Source organism: Microtus pennsylvanicus, chromosome 3 (genome assembly GCF_037038515.1).
Source record: "Microtus pennsylvanicus isolate mMicPen1 chromosome 3, mMicPen1.hap1, whole genome shotgun sequence".
Lineage (NCBI taxonomy): Eukaryota > Metazoa > Chordata > Mammalia > Rodentia > Cricetidae > Microtus > Microtus pennsylvanicus.
In genome coordinates, this window is record NC_134581.1 from 115,404,909 (window position 1) to 115,429,673 (window position 24,765).

General features: G+C 33.2%; 1 protein-coding gene across 2 annotated transcripts in view; it reads left to right on the forward strand.

Moving 5' to 3' along the window:
- The window catches only part of Cnbd1 (cyclic nucleotide binding domain containing 1), a 249,320-nt gene that overhangs the window by 199,352 nt on the left and 25,203 nt on the right, over positions 1-24,765 (forward strand). For both annotated transcript variants that reach the window (XM_075968028.1, XM_075968029.1), the window contains exon 11: positions 16,169-16,236. In XM_075968028.1, the coding sequence (XP_075824143.1) occupies positions 16,169-16,236 (68 nt within the window). The remainder of the gene's footprint in view (positions 1-16,168; positions 16,237-24,765) is intronic.

The following is a 24,765-nucleotide window of genomic DNA, read 5'->3' on the forward strand; positions in this document are numbered from 1 at the left end:
CTTTGTATGTATTTTGCTTTTTAAAAAATTAACTAGACTATATTACCATTCCCTGAAATTCTAACATAATTAATCTATTTTAGAAAACTGTTTTGAGTTTTATGTATTTCAAAACACTGTCCCTAGATGATGTCTTACTGAACAATAATTTTCCTTAAAGAAGCTCCCATAATGTAGCTTAGAGGATTGAGCCATTTATAAGGTTTGGTTTATCCTAGTTCCTAGCCATTAATGTGTTAACTAGAGAGTAGTTATTACACAAAAATACTTGCCATGGAATCTAAATATTTTCACACTCAAATATTCATAAATACAATATTTTGATTTAGATTATAGCCAAGTAACTATACCAAAGCAAATACATTAGTAGTCTATTGAGGTTATAACTACTTTGAAATCAGTATACTATCCTAGACAAGAACCTAGAATATTCATTTCTATGACAACAGTTGAATTCCTCAATTTATTACCAATTGAAATATATTCTTGAAGATTTGATACCTCCAAAATGGATAAACATGTAGTACCCATCTGGGATAAATACTAAGAAACAAGAACAATGGGTTCATCTCTGATACCAGATGCTTGGGATATCTCATGGTGCAAGCAGGAAAACTTCTTTCTCAATGAGGCTTTGAGGCTGATATGTGCAATGAAATTATGAAGTCATATTAATTGACTTTATGGCCTTTTCCACTTTTGCCTTTTTGGATGTGGTATCTTGATAGCTTTTATCTGTTCTATAACAAAACAATGTATATTATTACAGTCACAGGTTGCAGTGTCCAAGGGGACTGCATTCATACAGCACAAAATGCCAAAATAGTATTCAGTTGTGTTCTGAGTTAGATGGAGTAACACCTCATGTCCTATGTAGTAAAATATTAATACATTTTATTAAAACACAGGTGTGTTTTTTTCAGTCTATGCAAATAAGCATTAATATTGAGCTCTTAATACTAGCTTTCATTTTCATGTCATAAAATACCCACATCATTTGATAAAGTTATACTGAAATATATCTTCAAAGTGTTGAATGACCCTTCTTTCATTATGAATAATTGACTTAGGAAGTATGTGACCAAGTTCTAATTACTTTTTAATCTCTGGAAAGTTTTCCTTTGTACTCATACAAAAGAGAAGTAGTAAACTAACAAACCTTGAAAACCTCATTTTCTCTAGAATAATTTGTATAAATAACTTCCTTCTATTTAAAGAAGCTTGGGCTGGTATTTTCTTATAATGCATCAGAATGTACAAAGGAAGTTGTGAAAATGTAGTGTGATCAAAGGAACAGAGAGAAAAACTATTCTCTTTGACAGTGAGAATATCAAGTTGGTACATTGTTTTCTATACTATAGTCTATGATGCATGAAACTGAAAAGTCTGTGAGTCTTAAATCTCAGATGATTTTATATGTCCTCTTATGAAGTTTATATTTGCCCGATATATAACTGGAAGGACCGTGTCATTATAGTATTCTAGGAAAGCAAATGGGAAGATGTCATTCAGATATCTGCCAATAACAAAGAATGACAATGATAAAGGAAGACAGGATAAACTCTCAATGCAGTGTTTCTTAATAGACAAATTACTGAAAATAAATACTGAAAAATCTACTTGTTACTACACGTACATACAGGTAATATAAAGGAATGTATATATGATATGTTTGTGTTGTCTACCAAAGGAGTGTATTTTCTTAGCTATTTCGTGAAGTGCACACAAAGAGAAATTCAAATCAACTGAATTGAAGCTTTTATTTCTTCTTAAATGGCTTTTCAGATATCTCATGGTGATATTAAATATGTCATATTAAGTTTAATATAGAAAGTCATGACAATCTTTAAAAGTACAAAATATAAAAATGGCTTAATTAAAAATAGTACTCTGCCACTGACTTTTCGTGTCCCTTTCAGAAATACTGTTTTACGGCCCTTCATTGATCATATATTATGACATATTTGCTAAGTAAATCATCTGACTGACTTGACCATGGTTTCAGTTATTTTATTATATGCTTCCCACAAATTATTTGAATTTTAACTTGTTTGTATCCCTGAAGTCATTTCCCTATATGAAGAAATTCTCAGCAGTGGTTATGATAACAGATTTGATCTCTGAAATTCATGACACTATTTCACAGTAAATGACCATGATATATAGGCCATACTTTCATTTAGTTTAGACTTCAAATGTCCAACTGATAACCCTAAAGAAATTGGATTGCTTCCAGTATTCTGGTAACAAATCCTGAAGAGACATGTCTAACAAAAGTCCAGCAGTGGAGAGAGGGTAAGATCAAGAGAGAAAATGAAATTACACCAGAGAGGAAAATCCAATGGAAGGTTCTATGCAAGGAATAAGAGAACAACACAAGGTACAAAGCAGTGGTCTAAAATAAGATGAGTTCAAACACTGAAACAGCCAGTTTATTCACATAGTATTGAAGTTATGATATATTTTTGGTCTGGCTACAAGGTTTGAAATTGATTGACCAATTCTTTCTATGACTGTTATTTTACTTCTTTTAGTACTTTAAAATTTATCATTATTACTGATATGGAAGTGCCAAGATTCTGTTCCTCTTTCTTATTAAAACCTTTATTGTTAAATCCAAACCCACATATAGAACTTTCACTCCAGTACTTAACAGAATAAGGAGTGGTAAATTATTTGAAATAATTAGTTATTTTATACCGCTGATTTTTCAAAATGATTGTTGTGACTCTTCGAAACAGTCTCAAATTTATCACAAATTTTATGTGTAAAAGAAGTTCTGTAGAATTCACAGTATGGGTGCTTATGTTTCAGTCTGTGGTTGCTGGTTTATGTGGTTAGATGAAGGCTGGAAGCCTTATCTTCTATTTCAAGTACATGAGTAAAATACCAAATACCTTACAGCTACTTTAACATTGGAATACTGTGTTTCTAGTAGGTCAGCTATCATAATCTTTCATTACCTACACAGGTGCTTTGTAAGAAAATCATAAATTTAAGATGACATCTCTGCCCTATGTCTGTGTATAGTTTACTCTCAGGTTCTACCTATTTACCTTTGGCAATTGCTTTGGCACTGAATATAGCCAGGATAAAAGAACAAAGTAATTTCTGTGTTTTATAACAGTTATTCCAGGTATCATTGCTGATTAGAGTGAAAAATAAATCATGTTTGCATAGAATGTAAACAAATAATTCTCTTTCAAGTTATACTTGTATCTAAAATATTAAATCATTGTTAGAAAAAGGAGAGGCAATAGATGATAAAAAAATTAATTCAGGAGCCTGAGAGATGACTCCATGGTTACAAGCACATTTTGCACATATGAAAGAACTGAGTCCATTCATGCTGCTCATCATACAGACTCCTGTAACACCTGCTTCATGAGAGCTAATGCCCTTTTTCTAGCTTCTACAGGCATTTCTACCCCATGTGAAATTTTTTCACACATAGCTGTCCACATATATTCACAATAAAAATAAATAAATAAATAAATAAATAAAAGAAATTCATACTGGGAGCTGATTTGAAAGTCAATCTAATCTCAAACACCCAAAAGTGATTTGCTTTTTCTTAAAGGTAGACACTCACTATATATAAGTTCCATCATATGGTAGAAACTCACTATATATAAGTTCCATATATGATGGATGATAGATTATCAATTATATGATGACAGATTTATTTAAAATGATTTCTATTTGTTACTTAGAAATAGTTTATGAAATGTTCTTGGAAAGTAGTATCATTATTGTTGTTTGTTGACATACGATTAAGTAGCATTTTGAGTGGTCCTTAATGCGCAATACTAAAGGAACCTCTAGAAGAAGATAGGATTTAGCCATCTTCTTTGAATTTCAATAGCACAACTTAGATATTTGCTTATTAATTATCATTTAATGGTTTACTATTGTCTGAAATTATGATAAAACTTTTATAAATCTTTAATTTTTATGAAGCATTTATGTCAATAAATGCCTACAATTGAGATAATTAAAAATGACTCATGGGAGGAACAAAGCAAGAGAGGTGTCATAAGCACACATGGATGCAACATTTCCATTCACTGAAGGCCATGTTTAGCTTTTATCTAACTTTGTAAGCTTCTGGTGGCAAGGTTTTGCATTGTCTTCTCACAAGCAGACTTAGACTAAAATATATTTTAAATGTATTTTTATTTTATTCACATATTATTTATTTAAAATTTCACTCCACATTAAAGCCCACAGACATCATACTGTTGCCAAAAATTGCTTACAAGTAAGCAAGAAAATAAAATAGCATCTTAGAAATTTGTTAGTAGTATCTCATAGATACTACCATGTAGCTAGATATTAGTACACAATAAATTTCTGTCAGCAGAAGAGTTGTTGAAATGGCAAACCATATATTGGAAATTTCAGTCTTTTATTCTGGCCTAAGATACTCCTTTTAGAAGTATTGGGCATCATTATTACAATTGTGTTGTACCATGTATATTTTTTAAATTCCCTTTCAGCTATGCATACTGAATCCTTCCCTCTGATAATCCCAGCAGTGATGAATGCAGTCTTAATGACACTCAAGTACTATTTTTCTTGTAATACTTTGATGAAGTAGTTAGAAATTGAAAGAGCCTTTCTTCTTAAGAATATGTAATATTTTATTTAAAATGAGAGGTGATTTTAGTGTATGAGAGCAAATTTTGACACATTTTTCCTTATTGTTTTAAACAAATGGTTTTTCTTAGACGTTCATTCATTGTAAACACATACACACTTTCTGCTGATTAGAAGTAAATTCTTGGTGTTACATTTGTGATAATGAAATGCTCAGAAAAAATTTGAGTAAAATCAGAAAAATCTTTCTACTTTACATTGAGTTTCTCTGAGTTTTTTTATAAAAGTGTATTTAAGAATTTATTGTGTTGGATCTCCTCATCAGCATTGGCAATCAGGAACCTGGTCTCATGAGCAGTATAATTGGCAAAAGTAGTCACTCATACAGGTCTCTCTCAAGTTGTGTGTTTCCAAGAACAGCTTCTCTTTTGGCTATTTGTGGCATCATTTGGCCACTCAGGACTAGGCCAAATGGTGTCACCTTCGTATAGCACAAATAGAGAATTGCTCTGCAATTTAGGATGCAGACTACACTGCCATGAACATAGGCTTTTGGAGAGACAGGAGACACATTCTAGGGACTGGCCAAAACAAGTAAGAGCTAGCTCTTCCTTAGAGGACCAAACTACCAAGTGGTCAGTGTTTGATTTCACTCAGTTAGTTGGTTACTGCAACCAATCAACCTTCTTATCTTCCTTTCTTCCCTCCCCCTCCATTCCTTCCCTCCCTCTTCTTCTTTCTCTTCTTCCTCCTCTTTCTTTTTGGGAACTCTTAAGCATATTGTTTAAATTGACCAGAGGCCTGCTATGTAGACCAGACAGACCAGACTGAACTTATACTAACAATTTTCTTGACTCTACCCCACGCTCATATAACAAAGAACTGCTACCATGACGACTAAGGTATGTTGTTTGAGTTGAGGGTTCATAATAATAAAGATATAACTGCCGAATGCCTACTATTCTAGATGGTTTATAGGTATACATAGACCTGATATTCTTCTCTTCTCTCAGTGACTGTGGGCTATAGAAGTCACTCAGTGAAGGCAAAAAAGTTACAGATTTATTGACTCTTCAGTGCCCATAGCATGAGTTAAGCAATGCGAGCTACATCTGGGTTTCAGAATTGTAATTCAGTGACTCCAGGTGGAGGTCTAAGACTCTGAAATTTCCAGAAGACACCAAGAGCTGATGGTACTGGTTTCAGAGCACACTGGGAGCTTTGATACCTACCCTGTCATTGGATCTGTTGTAGGCATCTCATTCTTCACATTGCCTTAAATTGTACTCTTTTAGGATCGTAAAATTGCATATCATAGTAAAATTTCAGGTGTATCTACTGAAAGAAAACTATCTGAACAAAGATATCTACATTTAACATTATCAATACACTATGCTTTTTTATATTATCCTTTGTATTTTGTGCCCACAAAGGCATATCTGTGACTAATACTGCAATTTCTGAAACCTATCCTTGTAAAGTTTCCCTCTTGTATTTTTCTAAATTCTCTACAAGGTGGCATCGGTTGACCTATATAATTCTGGTCCAAATATCAGCAAGTGTGAATATAATCTCCTTTATGGAGAAGTGGGTTATTTTTCTAAACTTTCTGCTAAGGAGGCTGTGAACTTAGATCAAATGGCTCAAATGAATATGGTTTTTGTATTCCGTTCTTTAAGTTACTGGGAGGTAAATAAATACCAAATATTATTCAAATGAATTAAGTATGATACTATAAAACTTTAAAACATCTCTCTCTCACACACACGCATGCACATATATTTACAACATATACTTTTGAAAGTTTTCCATTTAAAATTAGTAAAATATTCTAAATATTTTACCCAGTGAACATGTGACACGTCTCTTGACTCTGAGAAAGTCAGAGGTTTTATTTCTACAAGAAAACAAAGAGAACATAGGCCAAAACTTTTTATCAGCACCCAGGATCTTCAAAATAACTGACTTATTTCTTGAAGACAGCGGGAAACATCATGAAATTAAATGTACACAATCTATGTATGATACTTTTAAAAGGATATTTATTGTGATACATGAATAAAATCTGACTGTTTTTAAATGAATACATAGAATAATTTTGCAAGAATAATGGACATTTTAAATTTAAGGGAATTTTTTTATTTTGTTGATTCTTATTGAGATCTATATTCTTCTCTGCTCCCCTCCCTGCCTCTCCCCTCCCCTTCAACCCTCTCTCAAGTTTCCCATGCTCTCAATTTACTTAGGAGATCTTGTCTTTTTCTACTACCCATGTAGATTAGATCTATATAAGTCTCTCTTAGTCTACTCATTGTTGTCCAAGTTCTCTGAGATTGTGATTTATAGACTGATTTTCTTTGCTTTATGTTTAAAAACAACTTATGGGTGAGTACATGTGACAATTGTCTTTCTGTGTCTGGGTTACCTCACTCAAAACGATGTTTTCTAGCTCCATCCATTTTCCTGCAAAATTCAAGACATTGTCTTTTTTTCTGCTGTATAGTACTCCATTGTGTAAATGCACCACATTTTCCTTATCCATCCTTGGGTTGAGGGGCATTTAGGTTGTTTCCAGGTTCTGGCTATGACACACAATGCTGCTATGAAAATAGTTGAGCACATGTCCTTGTGGCATGATTGAGCGTCCTTTGGATATATACCCAAAAGTGGTATTACTGGATCTTGAGGAAGGTTGTTTCCTAATTTTCTGAGAAATCATCACACTGACATCCAAAGGAGCTGTACCAGCTTGCATTCCCACCAGCAAGTGTTTCTTTTACATCACAATGTCTCCAGCATAAGTTGTCATCAGTGTTTTTGATCTTGGCCTTTCTTACAGGTGTAAGATGGAATCTCAGAGTTGTTTTGATTTGCATTTCTCTGATGACTAAGGATGTCAAAAATTTCCTTAAGTGTCTTATGGCCATTTTAGATTCCTCTGTTGAGAGTTCTCTGTTTTAGTCTGCACTCCATTTTTTATTGGATTATTTGTTCTTTTGATGACCAATTTCTTGAGTTCTTTGTATATTTTGGAGATCAGGCCTCTGTCTGATATGGGGTTAGTGAAGATCTTTTCCCATTCTGTAGGCTCTCATTTTGTCTTGTTGACCGTGTCCTTTGCTTTACAGAAGCTTTTCAGTTTCAGGAGGTCCCATTTATTGTTTCTATCAATGTTTGTGTTGCTGGGGTCTAGGGGAAGTTTTTTAAACTCTCATAATGAAACCTATAATTTGTATAGTAAATATATGTTAAAGAGAAATGGGGTGATGACATTTGTAAATATGAAACCAGTACAGTATAATAAAAATAAAAATATTGTTAAATAATAAAATGAAGAAAATAAAAGGCCAACCCTACAAAGAACAAAGAGGAAGTAAATAGTAAAGAAGAGAAGGAGAGATGACTCAGTGTTTAAAGGCATTTGTCATGTAAACCCAAACCTTTATTCAATCTTTTGGACCCATGTAAAGTGTAACAGAACACACTCCACATACTTGTCTCTGATTTCCAGATATATGCCTCAATATACATGTGCTCTCCTTCAAATCATAAAAACACTTAATAATAATAAATTTTAAAAGATAAAATATATAGAGCTTTCTAGATGCAGAAATGCCATAAAATATTAAAAGTACAAAACAGTATAAAATATTTATCACATGAGCAATAAAAACAACTAGCTACACAAAACTGAAGAAAAAGAAGAAAAGCTTTACTAGACAAAAATTAGATCATTTTTGTTCACGTTTTAATCTATGTTCTTATTTGATTTTTTATATTTATTCATAATAATTCATTATATTACTAATTATCCGAGAATTTCATACACATATTTTGATTATATTCAACTATTCACTTTTACTCCTTTCTCAATTCTCCAAGTATTACTTCCACCTTTCTACCCAATTCACTTTAAAAATGATTCATCAAACTCAATTCTTTATTCTTTTACACTCCTGGATTAGATGTGGTACACTGGGATATGGTGGACCTAACAGGGGTCAACCCTTAAGAAAACAGAATTGTCTTCCTTAGATGTGGTACACTGGGATATGGTGGACCTAACAGGGGTCAACCCTTAAGAAAACAGAATCGTCTTCCTCCATTAACTATCAATTGCTTATAAAACCTCAGTTTCAGATGGGAGCTCATGAGATACTCTGTAACAGAGTCCTGTGAGACTAAAACATCCATCATGCAAGGAAGTGCCTTGAGCAGGAAGGCAGACACTTCAAATAACTTCAGGAAGTTCATGAAACTGACAAGACTAAATAGATCTCTCTTTCTCCAAGAGTAAACAAGCAAAAAAAAAACCCAAACAAACAAACAAACAAATCCCGAGACCAGACCAGACTAATTGTGTGGAAGAAGTGGAAACCAGCTGCTCTACTTAGAAGAGGCCAAGACAGCTGAGTTTTTGGAAGGGATATTCTGAAACTTGATGAGCTGCAAGCAGACTGTTCAGAATTCTCCAAGTTCCCAGGTTTTATGAACTGTGAACCTTGTGAGTGTGAGTTTTGGTATTGCAACTCTCTTTGAGTCATTTCTGCTCTTGCAAGTAATTTCTCATTCATATTCATACAAGTAACCCCAAGTCTTAACAACAGTGTAATATCATTTCATTTTACAGGGGAAACATTTGAAAGTAGGGATTATAGTAAGCTGCCAGCACATGAAGAGAATCGAAACCCCTAAACTCTTAAACACAACTGGTAATAATGTAAAATGAGGAAGTGTTTGAAGTGTGGGAATCTTCAAAAAGAAAACGATGACTTTCTTCACAGCTCAGCAATTTCATTCCTATGTGTGTACAGCAGATTGAAGTAACATGCCTACATAAACACCTTGCCTGTTAAAAGCCACATTATACATAATAGCTCCAAATGGAGAATAGCTAAGTGTCAATGAAATGATGAGTAAATAAAGGAAATACAATATAACCTAAAATATAATTTACCCAGCCATGAAAAATAATGAAGTACTGATCTATCCTATAAACTTAGTGGACAAGCTTTGGAAATTAAGCCAAAATATTAAATATAAAAGTTATAAGTTATGTTAAGTAAATGAAATGTACAATACACTAAAATCTGTGAAGACATAGTGAGTGCATGCTTACTAAGATTGGTAGTATTGGAAATGGAGAGAGGGTGATAATAATAGGCATATTGTGTTCATGGATATAAATGTTAGGGAACTCATGATGGTTGTTCAATTTTGTGTATATTCTAAACCCCACCAAATGTTCATTTTAGGTGAATGAGTTGTATAGAACACAAGTTATGTAAAGGTAAAAAATCAATAGTTAGCCAGATGCTGGTGGTACATGCCTTTAATCCCAATACTTGAGAGGCAGAGGTAGGTGTTTATCTATGAGTTTGAGGCCAGCCTGATCTACAGGGGACAGCCAGAGCTACACAGAGAGATCTTGACTAGGAAAGCCAAAATAAAAATCAATAGTCATATGTAAGATTGAACAAAATGTTGTAAGGTTAAACCTGTATTGTTGCATTATCAAACTTAATCATATTTCAGAGGATGTAAGTGCAAGAATATGTTCTTCAGTTAATCCAGAAATAAATAGATAACAACAACAAAACCTTCAATTACATTAAAACTAAGGAAAATCAATATGAAGGGCCCATGGATTAAGAGTATATCATAATGGAAATGATAAAGAATTTACACTTAATAGAATGTACTGATTGTATATAAAACTGAGTGTTTGTAATAAATGGCATCATGTTTGCGGAGAAAGAATTGTAGGGATGGTAAAATAGAAGGGATGAATGCAATAGGCTCATCACCAGCCTCAGGATATTAGAAGTGAGTTGAAGAGAGAGAGAGATTGGAAGACAGAGCTCTAAATGGGATGTCTCCATCCAATCACACCTCTCAGAGCTCAGGGAACCCCACTGAAGAGGAAGAAGAAAGAGTGTAAGAGCCAGAGCAGATGGGGAATACAAGGAGAGAAGGGCCCTCTGAATCAAAGGAGCAAAGCTCATGTGAACTTTATTCACTGAAACAGCTAGCACAGGGCCTACACTGGTCTGCACTGGGGCCTCTGCATACATCTGGGTCTAAGCTCAGTGTAATTACTGGATTCCCGAGTGTGTGAATGAGTGGGTCTCACATTCTCGTACTTTCCTTTGGTGCTCTTTTCCTTTTGTTGGTTTGCCTTGTCCAACTTCAATGTGTTGAGTTTTGCTTTATCTTACTATATTTTCTTTTTCATTTGTGATTGTTATCTCTTAGAAGCCTGTTCTTTTCTAATTAATGACAAAAAAAGTGGATTTGGATCAGTAGGGGGGTTGGAATTGTGAGGGTTTCAGTAAGGGAGAACTGTAATAAAGATATATTGTATGAGAAAGTAATCTATTTTCAATAAAAGAGGAATAAAAAGAAATGAGTTGCAATGCATAAAATAATAGCAAAATTAGCAAAACCTAAAGTATGAATTCACCCCAATAGCAGAAAGTGTGATTAAAGTCACAAGGCGATTGAAAAGAAAAATGTTTATATGAAACTAAGGGAGATTTATACAGGAAAAGAGAAATCATTTGTTTCTTATATGAGAAGAATAAAAGCATATAGACGTAGCTTTTAGAAATCAAAACAGGCTGTTATAATTATTCATGCCAATAAATTTAAATATTTCTATGAAATGAACAATTTTATAGAAAAATAAGCACCAGAAAAATCACAAATGAAATCAAACTTTGAATAATAGCTTATTAAAACAGCTGAATATACAATTTAAAATCCTCCTACCATATTCCCTGTTTTTAATTCATGAGTTTTACAAAATATTTAATAAAACATGAATGAATTCTGCATAAATCATTATATAGAAGTGATGCGAACAGTATCCTGTGCTATAAGCTATACCATTTGTGCCTCTTCCATTCCTACTTGACAATGACATCATGACAAATTGGACAGTCTTAAAGCCAGTCACATATGCAAGAATGTAGCAGCACACCAGCATGCTGCATCTAGCATAAAGTGTGTGTGTGGGTTTATATGTATGCATGTGCGTGCATGCGTGAGTTGTGTTATATATTCTGTGGTTTATTAATTTCATCCCTGAAATGGAAGATTATCTTAATAACCAAAATTTTAGACATTCCGCTGCAGTTTTAGAATAAAAGTGAACCGTCATGTATCTCTTCCCGGAAAACTGTGACTTTCTTTGTAGACTGAACTTAGATATAGGCCATTTCTTTCACAGTCAGTGAGCTTTAGATCTCCACATACAGATGCTCATGAAAATCTGTCAACTCTTGAGGGCATTCCTCTTTCAGAAAATCGGCTAACAGCAGGACCCTTTGAATTACATCCTGCAGATCAATCTGACATTACTTTCCCAGCTGTTCTTCCTCAGAATTTTCCGAAACTACAAAGGAAAGGAAACAATAATTCTTTCATGACTACCATAATTACTGAAATGGAATCACCTGGCATTTCTGCACCCATCCCTGCCTGTTAAATGTTAGAAAGGGGTGAAAAATCGCACGTGCCAGGTTCAAGTGAAGCAAAGAAATATTTTCTTTGCACTCTGACTTCTGTCTTTGCAATGAGTCCTGCTAGATTAAATGGAATCTGAATGTTTGGAATATTTTAATATTATGAAATCTGGTCATTCTACAAAAGGAATTCTTACCTTAATTTGGAGACATTTTCCTGATATAATTTATTTCATCTTCTAAGTTATTAAATGGACCATTATGATATAGATATTGGAAAGTTGGCATATAAGAAACAATGAGTACAATGTTGGTAACCTTTACAATGAGAGATGATATTTCTGTTTAGACATTAAACCACAAAGCCAAGACAAACTTAGCATAACTCCAGTTGTCTTATGCTAACAATAGCAGAAACAGAATCTTAATTTTGCTGAAGTACCTATTTTAACTAATCCATTTCTTCCAGTTTGACATTCCTTGACTAAAATACTGATAATATTAATTGCTTAGTTTTCCTGTTGGCCATGTTTTCATTTGTCAAATTGTGGCAAGATTAAGTGTAGTTCATGATAAAATAATTAAGTTTAGAAATACACAAAATGACAAAAGTCCTGTAGGATGGCATTTAGTGATTTAACACTCAGGATCAAATCTGAATTGTCCCCACTTGTTTCTTATTTCCAAAAACTTCACTCCTTCACCTTAAAGGCACCATAAAGTTTATTCAGAGATCTACTTGGTCTAGGTCTATCCCTTTATTCTAATATAAATAATTTTATTGATATGAACAAACCCAAGATCAGTTCTAATAAAGGGGCTACTGATAATTTTCTGAATTACAAAATTGCATAAGCTCATACTTGGGACTGTCATATTAAATGGTACAGAAAAGGAGAGGAAGAATGAGGGTCAGCAGGGGTTGATAGGGAAGAAATATTGGCAGACTTATAGGGATTAGAGTTCCCAATGCAGCTAGTAACCTTAGCTGTTGGTGTTTTTCATATTCAACTAGGCCGTGTTGTTGTTGAATACTTTTATTTCACCTTTCTTCAATGGCTCCTGATTGCTGTTGTTCTGGCATGAACATTACAACCTTCCCTGTCCTATTTGGCTTAAGTGTGAATACTTGACTCCCAGCAGGTGGCAATGATTTAAAGGTTGCGGAAATTTAGTTTGTAGAGCTTCACTAAAGGATGTGAGTCACTTGGGGGAGTGCCTAGAGACTTTATAGCCCAACCCCCCCTTCTTGCTCACTTTCTGCTTCTGGAACAGGAATATAATGTGACCAACCAACCTCTTGCTCCTGCTTGCATGTCTCCAAACTTGGTACAATGTCTTATTTACAATGATTGATTGGCACCTTAAACTGTAAGCCAGAAGAAATTGTTACGTTCATGTTTTGGTTACAGAAACAAGAAAAGGGCTACATGGCAGTTGAATAACTTGTGCTTGCATTGTTTTAATTTTTTTCTAGAAACATGTTCATGGTTTTGAACATGTTTCATCATGAAATTTTATGAATATTGACTTTGAAGATGACTCTTAGATTGGTTAGTAGATTTGTTGATACATGGTTTGCATTAAAGTTTTACCTTAATTTTTTTATATTTTAACTTAGTATCAGTGAATTCATCACATATTGAATATTGAAGCAAAGTACACATGAAGATTAAGTCTAGAGAGAAAAATGATAAAAAACAACTTTTCCAACAATTAAGTGGTTTGTGAATTAATTATAGGACTTTATTTCGTCGCATATTCATATTTACATGTTATTTAAAATATTTTTGTTCAAGATGTGATGTAGGTGGGTCTTGTTCCTATGTGTTGTTTTCATTGGTTAGTTAATAAAGAAACTGCTTGGCCTGATAGGTCAGAACATAGGTGGGTGGAGTAGACAGAACAGAATGCTGGAAGAAGGGAAGTGAGTCAGATACCATGGAGCCAGCCACCAGGTCAGACATGCTGAATCTTTCCCGGTAAGCCACCACCTCGTGGTGCTACACAGATTATTAGAAATGGGTTAATCAAGATGTGAGAGTTAGCCAATAAGAGGCTGGAACTAATGGGCCAGGCAGTGTTTAAATGAATACAGTTTGTGTGTTATTTCGGGGCTAAGCTAGCCAGGCGACCAGGAGCTCTGTTTTTTTAATTAATTGAATTTATGGCTTTTAGAACTCCTATATGTTCTTTCAAGTATCAGTATTTTTATGACTTTTTCTAAGTTGCTGAGTAAATTTTATCTATATTGCTTTTTTCATTCCTAGTGATGATTTTTCCCTACATGGTTCTGACTTTCTTCCCTAGGCCCAAAATTAAATTCAAATTCTTATTTCTAACTCTTATAAAATACATTGATCATATTTTACCAGTAAGCATTTATAGTCTTCTGACATTTGAGAGTTTGAGTTCAATAATTGAGGATTTTTGATCTTTTGGTTTATATTTTCTAAGTTTTGATGTCTGTGTAGAGGTTTTTGTATCTACTGGTTTGGGGATCTTTTCTGAATTTGTTTGGAGATCTTCTCATTGAATAGACAACTGTTTACTCAGTCCTCAGTTTCACACAGTGGAGAAGTTTGCTGTAATAACAACAGTAGAAAGCTCATACAAGATACGGGAATATATTTAAATTTAATTAGATGTCACTGTATTAATAATGGTCATAAAAAGGCAAATGGTAAAAATATCAAACAACATGTGATGGAGTTAAAAATTCTCTAATTCCTACAAAGGCAGGTAATATCAGTGAGCTTGAGGCCAGCCTGTTCTACATTGTGAGTCTCAAGCTAGCCAGGGTTACGTAGTGAGACTCTGTCTCAAAATAAAAACAAAAGGTCTTTAAGGCAAATATGGAATTACTATATGAATGAAGCAAAGGAATGGTGCAGGGTAAAAGTGAGAACATGGTTACCCAAAGTAAAACAGAAAGACTAGAAGGAAGGGCCTAAGTTTAAAACAAAAGAATAAAGATTTACCAAACTTCAAGATTAATTTGGTTGTTATCTCTGAACCTGGTAAACCAAAGCGGGTGGTCTTATCTTTTTAATACCTTTCTGAACTAAGGCTTGATATTCTGTCAATGTCTCCCTTTCCTGCTATTTGCAGCCGCCACCCTAGCTTTATCCTATCTCTGGGCAATAGTGATCCCATAAAAAAGGTTTCCCAGCCTTGATGTGCTGGTTTGTGGTTGGTCTTATCGTATCTTACTTTTTATTCCAGGCTGTCCAGCAATTCACTATCTGGTTCAGCCTGCCTTGAACTCAGAAAATCTTCTTGCCTTGGTCTCCAGGAGTCTTCATGCTATCAATGTTAGCCTCCAGACTCAGCTCGGGCTTACTAATGAGAGTGTTGCCTACCTTTCTTTACACATTTTGGTCATTCTTTTACTTGCTTTCTGGATTTCTGAAGCCTACTCTCTTCTGTCTTCTGAGAAGACCTCCTCTGTCTTTAAAAACATCAATTGTCAGCTTCAACACAGTTCACAGAGGCAGTTTTCAGTCCTGTGAGGAACTTAGAATACATTTTTTTAATACCTTCCACATGTGTTAAGTCTGAACCGTAAAGGGTAGTTGGCCATCCTGGAGTGCTTTTATGTTCTAAAATCTAGACATTCCCAAATGCTTACATGCATACTTTCCTTTAACTTCCATGTACAACACATTCTACTCTGTTTGTAGTATAATTATAAATAACTTCTTTTATCTCTCCCACAGTCAAATGTTTGAAAGAAAAATTGCATGTCTCCTCTTTGGTTCACCTGCCCTTATCTTAGAAGCATGGGATGCTTAAAACGATAGGATTTTAATGCTCTGTCATGGAAGTAGCTATTCTAAGAATAGGCCAGAAATTATGTTAACTTTTGATTATAAATATGTGTACTCTGACAATTAGACTGAATCATTGTGGGATGATTCTGTGGGATGATGTGCTTTTCTGTGACTGTTATTTGGGATGAATCAATAAATCAATTTAATTAGTAAAGAAAATACAATTTTGTTTTTTATTTTCACACATAATGAAGAATGAATTAGTTGACTTTTTATTATTTTTAAAATTATTTCTAATAATGTTATTATTATGTATCTATTTTTTTTTAGCATTGGACCCAGTGGCCAAGGAACTGATGATTCAAACAGCAAAACCAACTTTTGGCCATCTGACAGAAGTAAGACAAATGTTCATACACAGTAAATATCATTAGTTGCAGGAACTACATGTTGATAATTATTTTTGTTGTCCCAATGCCTTGTGCCTTCCCCACTAAAGTGATTATAATGTGGCGTATTCTTTAGGAAATGCATAATTGGAAACTTTAAATGCAAATGTCAGATGATGTTCCTCTGTTGGTAGGAGTCATTTCTGTAGTAGTCTAATTCAACTCAGTTACTCAACAGTGTTGTCAATAACTTTAGAGAATACAATTTAGACCCCTTCCTTGAACAGTCATTTTGTACTTTTAGCAAGTAGTGCAGAATTATTCCCTTTCCTCTCATAGTTTTGACTTCCTTTTAGCCTCTGTGTGACAATGAAATCATATGCGGAAAACTGACTATGATTTCAATATTTTCCAAAATTTCTAATTTCAACATTGTAGACACATGGAATCATGATAAGCTCAGTTGCCCTTTGTTCTCAGTAACAGTTCTCTCTCCCAGAAAATCCTTTTAGCAGGTTAGGCAAATGACTCCAAAGTCATCAAATCAGCACTACAATGGCAGCTCTTCCAGGTCATCCATCCTTATGACCTTGTGACTTTAGCAGAGCATAGAACACTTTATAAAAGTGATTCTTCCTCATTCAGCATCTCCAACAATGATCATCAAAGTAATGGTCTTCTACACACTAATCCACTCAGCCCAACAGAAGTTCTGAATCTGTTTTCTCAAAAGGACAGAACAAAATGTATTGTCCAACTTGATTTGATCTTCATATATTGCTTGGAACGACCTCTATTTGTCACTTTTTAATTGGAGACCAGACCATTTTATAGCATATTTTGGAAGGAATTTGTTAGCCTCATTTTTTCCAGTGAATGTTTCACATTTTCTTATAATCTTCAAATTATAGAAACTGTGAAATAGTCTTCTCTGTACATATCCATTTTCATATCACAGACTTTTGTGCAATTAATATGCATGTGCTAATATTGCTCATGCGTGCAAAGAAAGATTCTTTTACTTCACTTCATTCTTGGTGGGAAGACTAAATTCTAGAAAGGTATTTAGTAACTGTGCTAGTTAGCAGTGAGAGAGAGAGAGAGAGAGAGAGAGAGAGAGAGAGAGAGAGAGAGAGAGAGAATTTTGGTACCTTGTATATGGTTTTCTATTATGCTGTACTAGTATACATTTATACTGCAGTTTAGAAGCCCCCTTTCTCTGCATTCTGATTGGCAATGCCGATTTTCTTTTTAAGTGATTGAACTTGTATAGAGTCTCACCATTTGATTTTCATTTTCCTGGTAATTAGTCTTGTTGAGAACTTTTTCTTAAACTTGTTTGCCTTTTGTATAACTTCTTTAATTGAAGTCTATTTTAGATAATTTTTAGTTTATTTAGTTGCATCAAGGTTTTGGTTGATGAGTCCTTTTTAGATTGTAACCATGTCTGGATATGAATTCCTTGGTAAATATTAATTCACTTGTATTTTCTCTTACTGAATAGTTTGTCTTCTTACTATGTGCATTGTCTCCTGGGTAGAGATTTCCAGTTTTACATTTTCTTTGTTTTCTATCCTTTTTTCTTTCTTTGAGGACTTATATCCCAAATCACTGCTCATTTAATAACTGATACTGTTCCCCCAATGTTTTCTCATAATCATTTCAGATTTTACTTTTAGATTTTTCATCTGTTTTGAGTTGATGGTTTGAAAGAAGTAAGAGATAGTAATCATTAATCTGCTTACGAATATATAGTTTACCCTGCCAGCACTAGTTATAAGTGGCTTATACTTTCTTCAATGCACACACAAACACACACACACACACACACACACACACACACACATACACTAACTTTTCTGAGGAGTTATTGGCTGCCAACATAAGGACTGATTTCTTCTTGCCTACCTGTCTGCATGTCAAGGTGGCTTTGCTTACTTGGGGTCCTTTGAGTTTTCAGATGAATTTAGGTTGTAGCTTATGTATTTATTAAAAATTTCCTGTGTATTTTGATGAGTCCAGTATTAAATCAGTGAAATACTTTGATACTGTAGGTATTTTAACAGTGTTAAATCATACAGTTCCCAAATACTAAGTATTTCCTTTTGTCATTTTTTTTCTCCAAAGATTTCATACTTGGACTCTAATTTTCATTGTTTTCATGACTAAATTTATTTCAATGTATATTATTTTTATGTATATTATTATTATTAGTGTGTGTATATAACACATGTAGAACTTGGTTTGTAGCTGATACTCAAGTCATTTGGCACTTGCTGTGCTTTTTTTTCTCAATTATTTCCACTGAAACTATTCATGGGCACTTAATAAACACTTATTTATTGATTTTTAAAAATTCGTGTGAATAAGATTTTTTTCTTAATTCCTTTCTTAGCAAATCCAGTTTGGTATACAAAAACAAGATTATTTTTATATTCCTGTATTTTAATTACTTCTTTAGCCATTTTTAATATGTTATTGGTACAGATGTTCCATATATACTCATATATAGAAATGAGATACTTTTTGACAATCTGTAACAAAACAAAAGGACCAAAAAGAATAAGTAAAAAATATTTTGAAAACATTATGAGTTGATTTCTATAACACTGATAATATATTTTGTTTTCAGCATAGACTTTTTTATATTCATTAAAATATACCAGAAAAAATAACATTTTTTGGAGTGTTAAAAATTCACACAGGGTACTTTTACACTTATGAAAGTTATCTGCTTATTACTGAACAAAAATCAAGCCTGTAACAGAACATAATAATTACACTCAGCTTTTAAAAAGAAATATAAAAAATTCAGTATAAAAATTTGAGAAGAATCATGAAAGAGTTGGGGGAATTCAGGAATTCCTTTTCAGTTGGTCTTTTCAATTTTCATGTTCATCTGTTAATAAATAGGATATTTCAGGAAGTTCTCTGGAAAGTTGTATAAAAAAACCCACAAGATTCTGTGCCAATTAATGGTAAAATCCTGTCTGGAGAAGCCTGTTATTGCCTTCGCTGTCTTCTTGTCTTCCTCAGTACTAACTCTGTAGTTCATATCTGGCATCCACTTTATTACTGTTTGACAGCTACAGAGCATAGCAGCAGGGAAAAGGAGAGCAAAAGCCAAGGCAATAGGTTTAGTCTTAAACTGTGGTCTTGGCTGCCCTCACTTTCCCAGCTGTTGACTTTCAAAGACAGAGAGAGCAATGGTTAACACAGTGGAAGCTACCAGGTGAACCGGCTCAGTCACTTCACAATGAATGAGATAGATGCAGCTTCTCCTGTTTCTAGTTGACATTTGATTGGTTAGTCGTTCTTTAGTTGTTAAACTACTAAAAAGAATATAATTTCCAATTTTTATTATTTAAAAACAAATAACCAATCCTTCACATAGAGAAACTAACACAGTAATCTAAGTTATACTGACTTTCCTAGTTTCCTTTCCCATGTCCAAATCAGGATATTTGACATGGAAATCACACACAGAATTTCTAAAATTTCCTAAAAGTTTGTTCAAAATTTCTACAATTATAGAAGGATTTTTTTCTGGACCCATTCTTACATTATCCATAAAAAAGTGTTATTGCCCAGAAATAAAATTTAAAGTAGCTTTTAGAATCCTTGGTTAAATTCTAATGGTCTCTCCACATAGAGCCTATAGTTTTTCAGAAAACTTTATATCCAAAGGTGAAGACAGTTTTTTATTATTACTATTTTAATCAGTTAAGTAAACAGTACTCAGAAGTAATAACTAGAAAAAATTGTCATTTACTTTCAGTAAATATCATCAATTGAGATTTATAAGGTTTTCTGTTTAGAAAACTATTCACATATTCACAACTGAAACTTCTTAAAATGTTCTTAAAAGTAAACTTTCAAATGTTATATATTATACATAATAAATAAGAAAATATAAAGACAATAGCACATGAATTTTGAAAGCAAGTTGGCTTTTGCTTGCCTGCATGTGCTTGAGTATCAAGGTGAAGATATGAATTTACTGTTTCAGGCTCTTTGCAGTCCCTGCTTGCGATGTCATGACATATGACAGCCATGTCCATTCAAACCACATAGCTGTGAACTGATTGAACTGTGTTTGGTGTGATAGCAAATCTTAAAATATCAGAGTTCATGTGACTTCCCTTTATAAAGGATATAGGTATGGATTTCAAGGCTGAAATCCTTTGGATTAGGACCAATTAAGGGTTATTTCTGATGATGATGATAGGAATAGGCCTTTTGAAAAGTGTGTGTGTTTAATTTCAAAGATACTAAGACCCGTTAAATATATCATTGGTCCTTCTTTGTGATACCAACTGTAAAGCTTTTAGGCAAAGTTTCTTGTTGTTGTCAATACCTGGCATGTTTCTGGGTATTCATCTCACTGACACTACCTCCTTATCGTATTTTCATTTTCAATCATTTTCTAATATTTCCTCAGTCTCTCTCTTAGTTGACAGTACTATGTATAGTTTCTAAATAAAAACTTGCATCTTTCAACAAGAAAAAAAAGTTAACTCAAGAATTATCACGTCATGTATATTGTTTACATAATTTAACTTTAATCTACATAATCAAATAATTATGATTTTGTTGTTGGCTTTGATTATGTATTATTTTATTCATTATTTCAATAGGAACTAAATCAATAAGAAAAATATTCAAGGTTATTATTACCTAATAATTTGAGGAAGAAAATTTGTTTAATTTAATGACTAATGAGTTAATAATTTATGACAAAGGAAAAGGGACAGGTTAACTAATTATAATTATAACATTATCCAAATGTATTTTATTAACATGATGGAGGAGGTTCATCTGTCTATGTGTTACTTTCATTGGTTAATAAAGAAACTGCCTTGACCCTTTGATAGGACAGAAAATTAGGTAGGCGGAGTAAACAGAACAGCATGCTGGGTAGAAGGCAGTGAGGCAAATGTGATGAAGCTCTGGCCCAAGATGGAGGCAGGTTAAATCTTCTTTTTAAGCCACAACTTTGTGGTGTTACACAGATTATTAGAAATGGGTTAAACAAGATGTGAGAATTAGCCAATAAGAGGCTGAAACTACTGAGCCAGGCAGTGTTTAAATGAATACAGTTTGTGTGTTGTTATTTTGGGCATAATGCTAGCCATACGGGAGCTTAGCGGGATGAAAAGAAGGCCTGGTCGCCTCTTCATTACATTACCATGGACAAACAATTGGTTTTACTACTTGGGATATTATGGTTTTACTAAATTTTAGTTATTGAAAGTGATGCTCTGAATATTAGTGGGATAGACACTGGTTTTATTTTTCTCACATAGTCAGAATCTCTCCAACCTGGAGGAAATGCATAGGGAAGGTACATAATAGTAAAAACCAATAGATTGGCTGCAGAGAACTTAAATTTAAAGTAACACAAGGGTGTCAGAGTTTTCCACCTTTTTCTTAGTTTTCCTCTTTTTTGCCAGTTGATGGACACAGCTCAAAAATACAAGAACAATGTAGTAATTGATGCCTCCACTTTTTTTTAAAGAAAGGCATTACAGAGTCAAATAAAGTAAAAGACTGAAAGAAAGAACAAAAGAAAGGAAGAAAGAGAACAAGAAAAGATAGAAAGAGTTGAGACTATTTCTCTTCCACATTGAGCAAAGAAGTCATGAGTTTCCACTTGAACAAACTAAAACTCAAATATGAGTTGAAAATAAAATAGAGGAACGTAAAACCATTAAAAAATGAGAATAGCTATGAAAAATCAAAGAAAAAAATGTTTGTTTTTATAAGTAAAGAAATAGAGTAAAGAGAAGAAAGAAAAAATTAGTTCATCCTGGAAACATTTGAATCATGATTTTGGAAATAAGTTATTGTATTCCTAGATAAGAGAATTATATTTATTCTATAAACAAATTATTTGAATGAACTCCAAACTATTTTGAAAGCTCATTATAATAAAATACTATCCAAATAGTCATTGATCTATCTTATCAGGAATACTGTCTTACATTAGCAACAAAAAATGCATCTGGTTTTAAGGGTTCCAAAATAAAAGTAAGTGGAATAAAATTAAAATTCCCATACTCTCACTCCTTCTGGGTTAGTTTCTGATTTCCATATATCCACTGTCAGAACTTAAAAAGAACAATGTACAAACCATAAGTTTGATAACAAAAATATACTTGTGAAATGATATTCTGTCAACTAAGTTTGCATATGAGCAGCAAAAAATTTTGGGTAAAAAGTAATTTTATTTTAATATTGTAAGACAAGAAATCAAACAAAGTAAAGCTAATTCTTATAGCAATGCAAATTATCAGATTATGACAATTCCTACATTTATACTTAACTATAGAACATATAAATGAATAAGTTAAACTTAGATATTTGGCTAAAAGAATTGATTTTACTTTGACAATTACCAATAAAACATCAATAGAATCTTATGAAAGACATTCTAAAATTTAAGGCCTTGATACAAGGTTGACTATTGTATTCACATCATTTTAATGCCTTAAAAAGTCTGCAAGACAATGAGGAATATATTGCTTCTGTATTTAAGCAAATTATACTTTAGCTTAAGTAATAGGTAATAATAAAGACTTGATGAGAGATTGGAATTACATACAAATGTTGAACCATTATAGCAGGTGAGTTCCGTGAAAGAACAGTGATCTAAGCATTGGAAAAGGCTTTAGAGAGGAAGCTCTCCTGGTTAAAGTTCACCATGATTTATGAAATAAGATGGGGAATCTGAGAAAATCTGTCGTTAAACCCTGTAAATAGCAGTCACAGGAGTGTAGGATGAAACACTCGCCAGTTTAGTAACTTGAATTTTAAACTTTAACACAAATCGATAAATATTCAGGGTCTACAACTGGTATTTAGCTATAAAGTTGTGTTTCCAAAACCTGTATCAGACATTGGAAGCCATCTAAAATAGCCAGTTGTTTTGACGCATACTCATAGATATATTTAAGATGATGAGGCAAGAGGCTCGTAAGTTTGATTCTCCCTCAGTTTGAAACAATCTTTGAATCATTATAAATTAAAAAAAAATTAAGTGTACAGGGAAGAGGAAGAATAAATGGTAGGTACCTTTCTATTTGCAGGCCATATTACTAAATATTTTTTATGTAAGCAAAAGTCAGATGCTGAAAAACTGAGATATATATTAGGTGTCACAATCAGACCTTATTTACATAGATCATTTACTAGTGTGACAGAAATGAATGCATAGAGGTGGTGACAAGCAAGGCTTTGAATTAGCACCTGTAACTTCTAGGTCTGCTTCTTCATTCATATGGAAATAATGATTCAGGTTTTCCTATGGTCCACTACTTTAAGGTTTATATAAATTAAAAAATGCAAAACACCATAATCTGCAGTTTTCTGATAAATCAAGGAAATTGCCTTATTTTAGACTCAAAATATAATGTCTCATTTCATTACGATATCATGTAATTTTATCCTGAAATCTATTGTTAAATCTACTTACCAAATTGAATTTCTTTTTACTTTTATTATCTCATTCCCAGAACTTAAGACAAACCTTTCTCAAGCAACCTATAAAAACTCATTCAAGATTAAAAATTAAATATTTAGTCACAATAAGTTAGGACTTAGTATATTTTAATAAGTGGTTTTCATCATAGTAGCACTGTGGGAATAAATCCAATAGTCATAGAGAGAGCTTGATTGGGAAGTGTTCCCTATAAGACATAGACAATGAAGCTTGGTTATAGAATTTGACATTTGAGTAAAGAGTTGAGGGAACTGACAAAGTAATTTAGAGGAGAATGCTCTGGATATAGCTTATAGCCAAAGGCTCACTTTCCAATGAGTAGACAATGGTAAACAATTTAAAATCTAGAAATAAATGTAAGTAGGGGGAGCTAGTTAACAAAAGACCAATTACCAGTAGGTGAATTCAGAAAGTTTTTGGTAGAAAATCACACCAATCTCTATAAAGGCTCTAATTTCTGTGATCTCCTGCTGTACACAGGAAATAAATCTTGAAAAACTCTAAGTCAGTTTTCACCTGTTTAATATCCTTGTACTTTTCATTTTGTTTTATTTTCCTTTCTTAATATGTTGACTACATTGAAATAAAATCTTGGTTTTGTCTTATAACCTACCAAGGTAGATCAATAACAATAGCTCTGTTAGCATGACTGAAGGCCATTAGTTTGGAGAGAGAGAGAAAGAGAATAACGCATTAAGGAAAAGAAAAGAAAAAAGAAAAAGGATGTACAAAGCAGGAAAATTTGAGGATTAAGCTTTCTACAAATACATTTGCTGTATTAATTTAATATGTGCACATATATGCATAAATATATTCAGTGCTTAATTGCAAATGTAGGGGAAATGAAAAACAATTATATTTACTCCAAATATGCTCCTAACAGAATAGATTGACATGTTATTTAGATATGAAATCTTTCCATTTTTAAGAGGGTGTAGTGTTTGGAAAATAAACTTTCCTCATGTTTTGAGAGGTAAAATCTGTTATTTTTTTTCACTGTTTTTTCTAACAACTGTTTTATGGGTCTCCTGGGTACT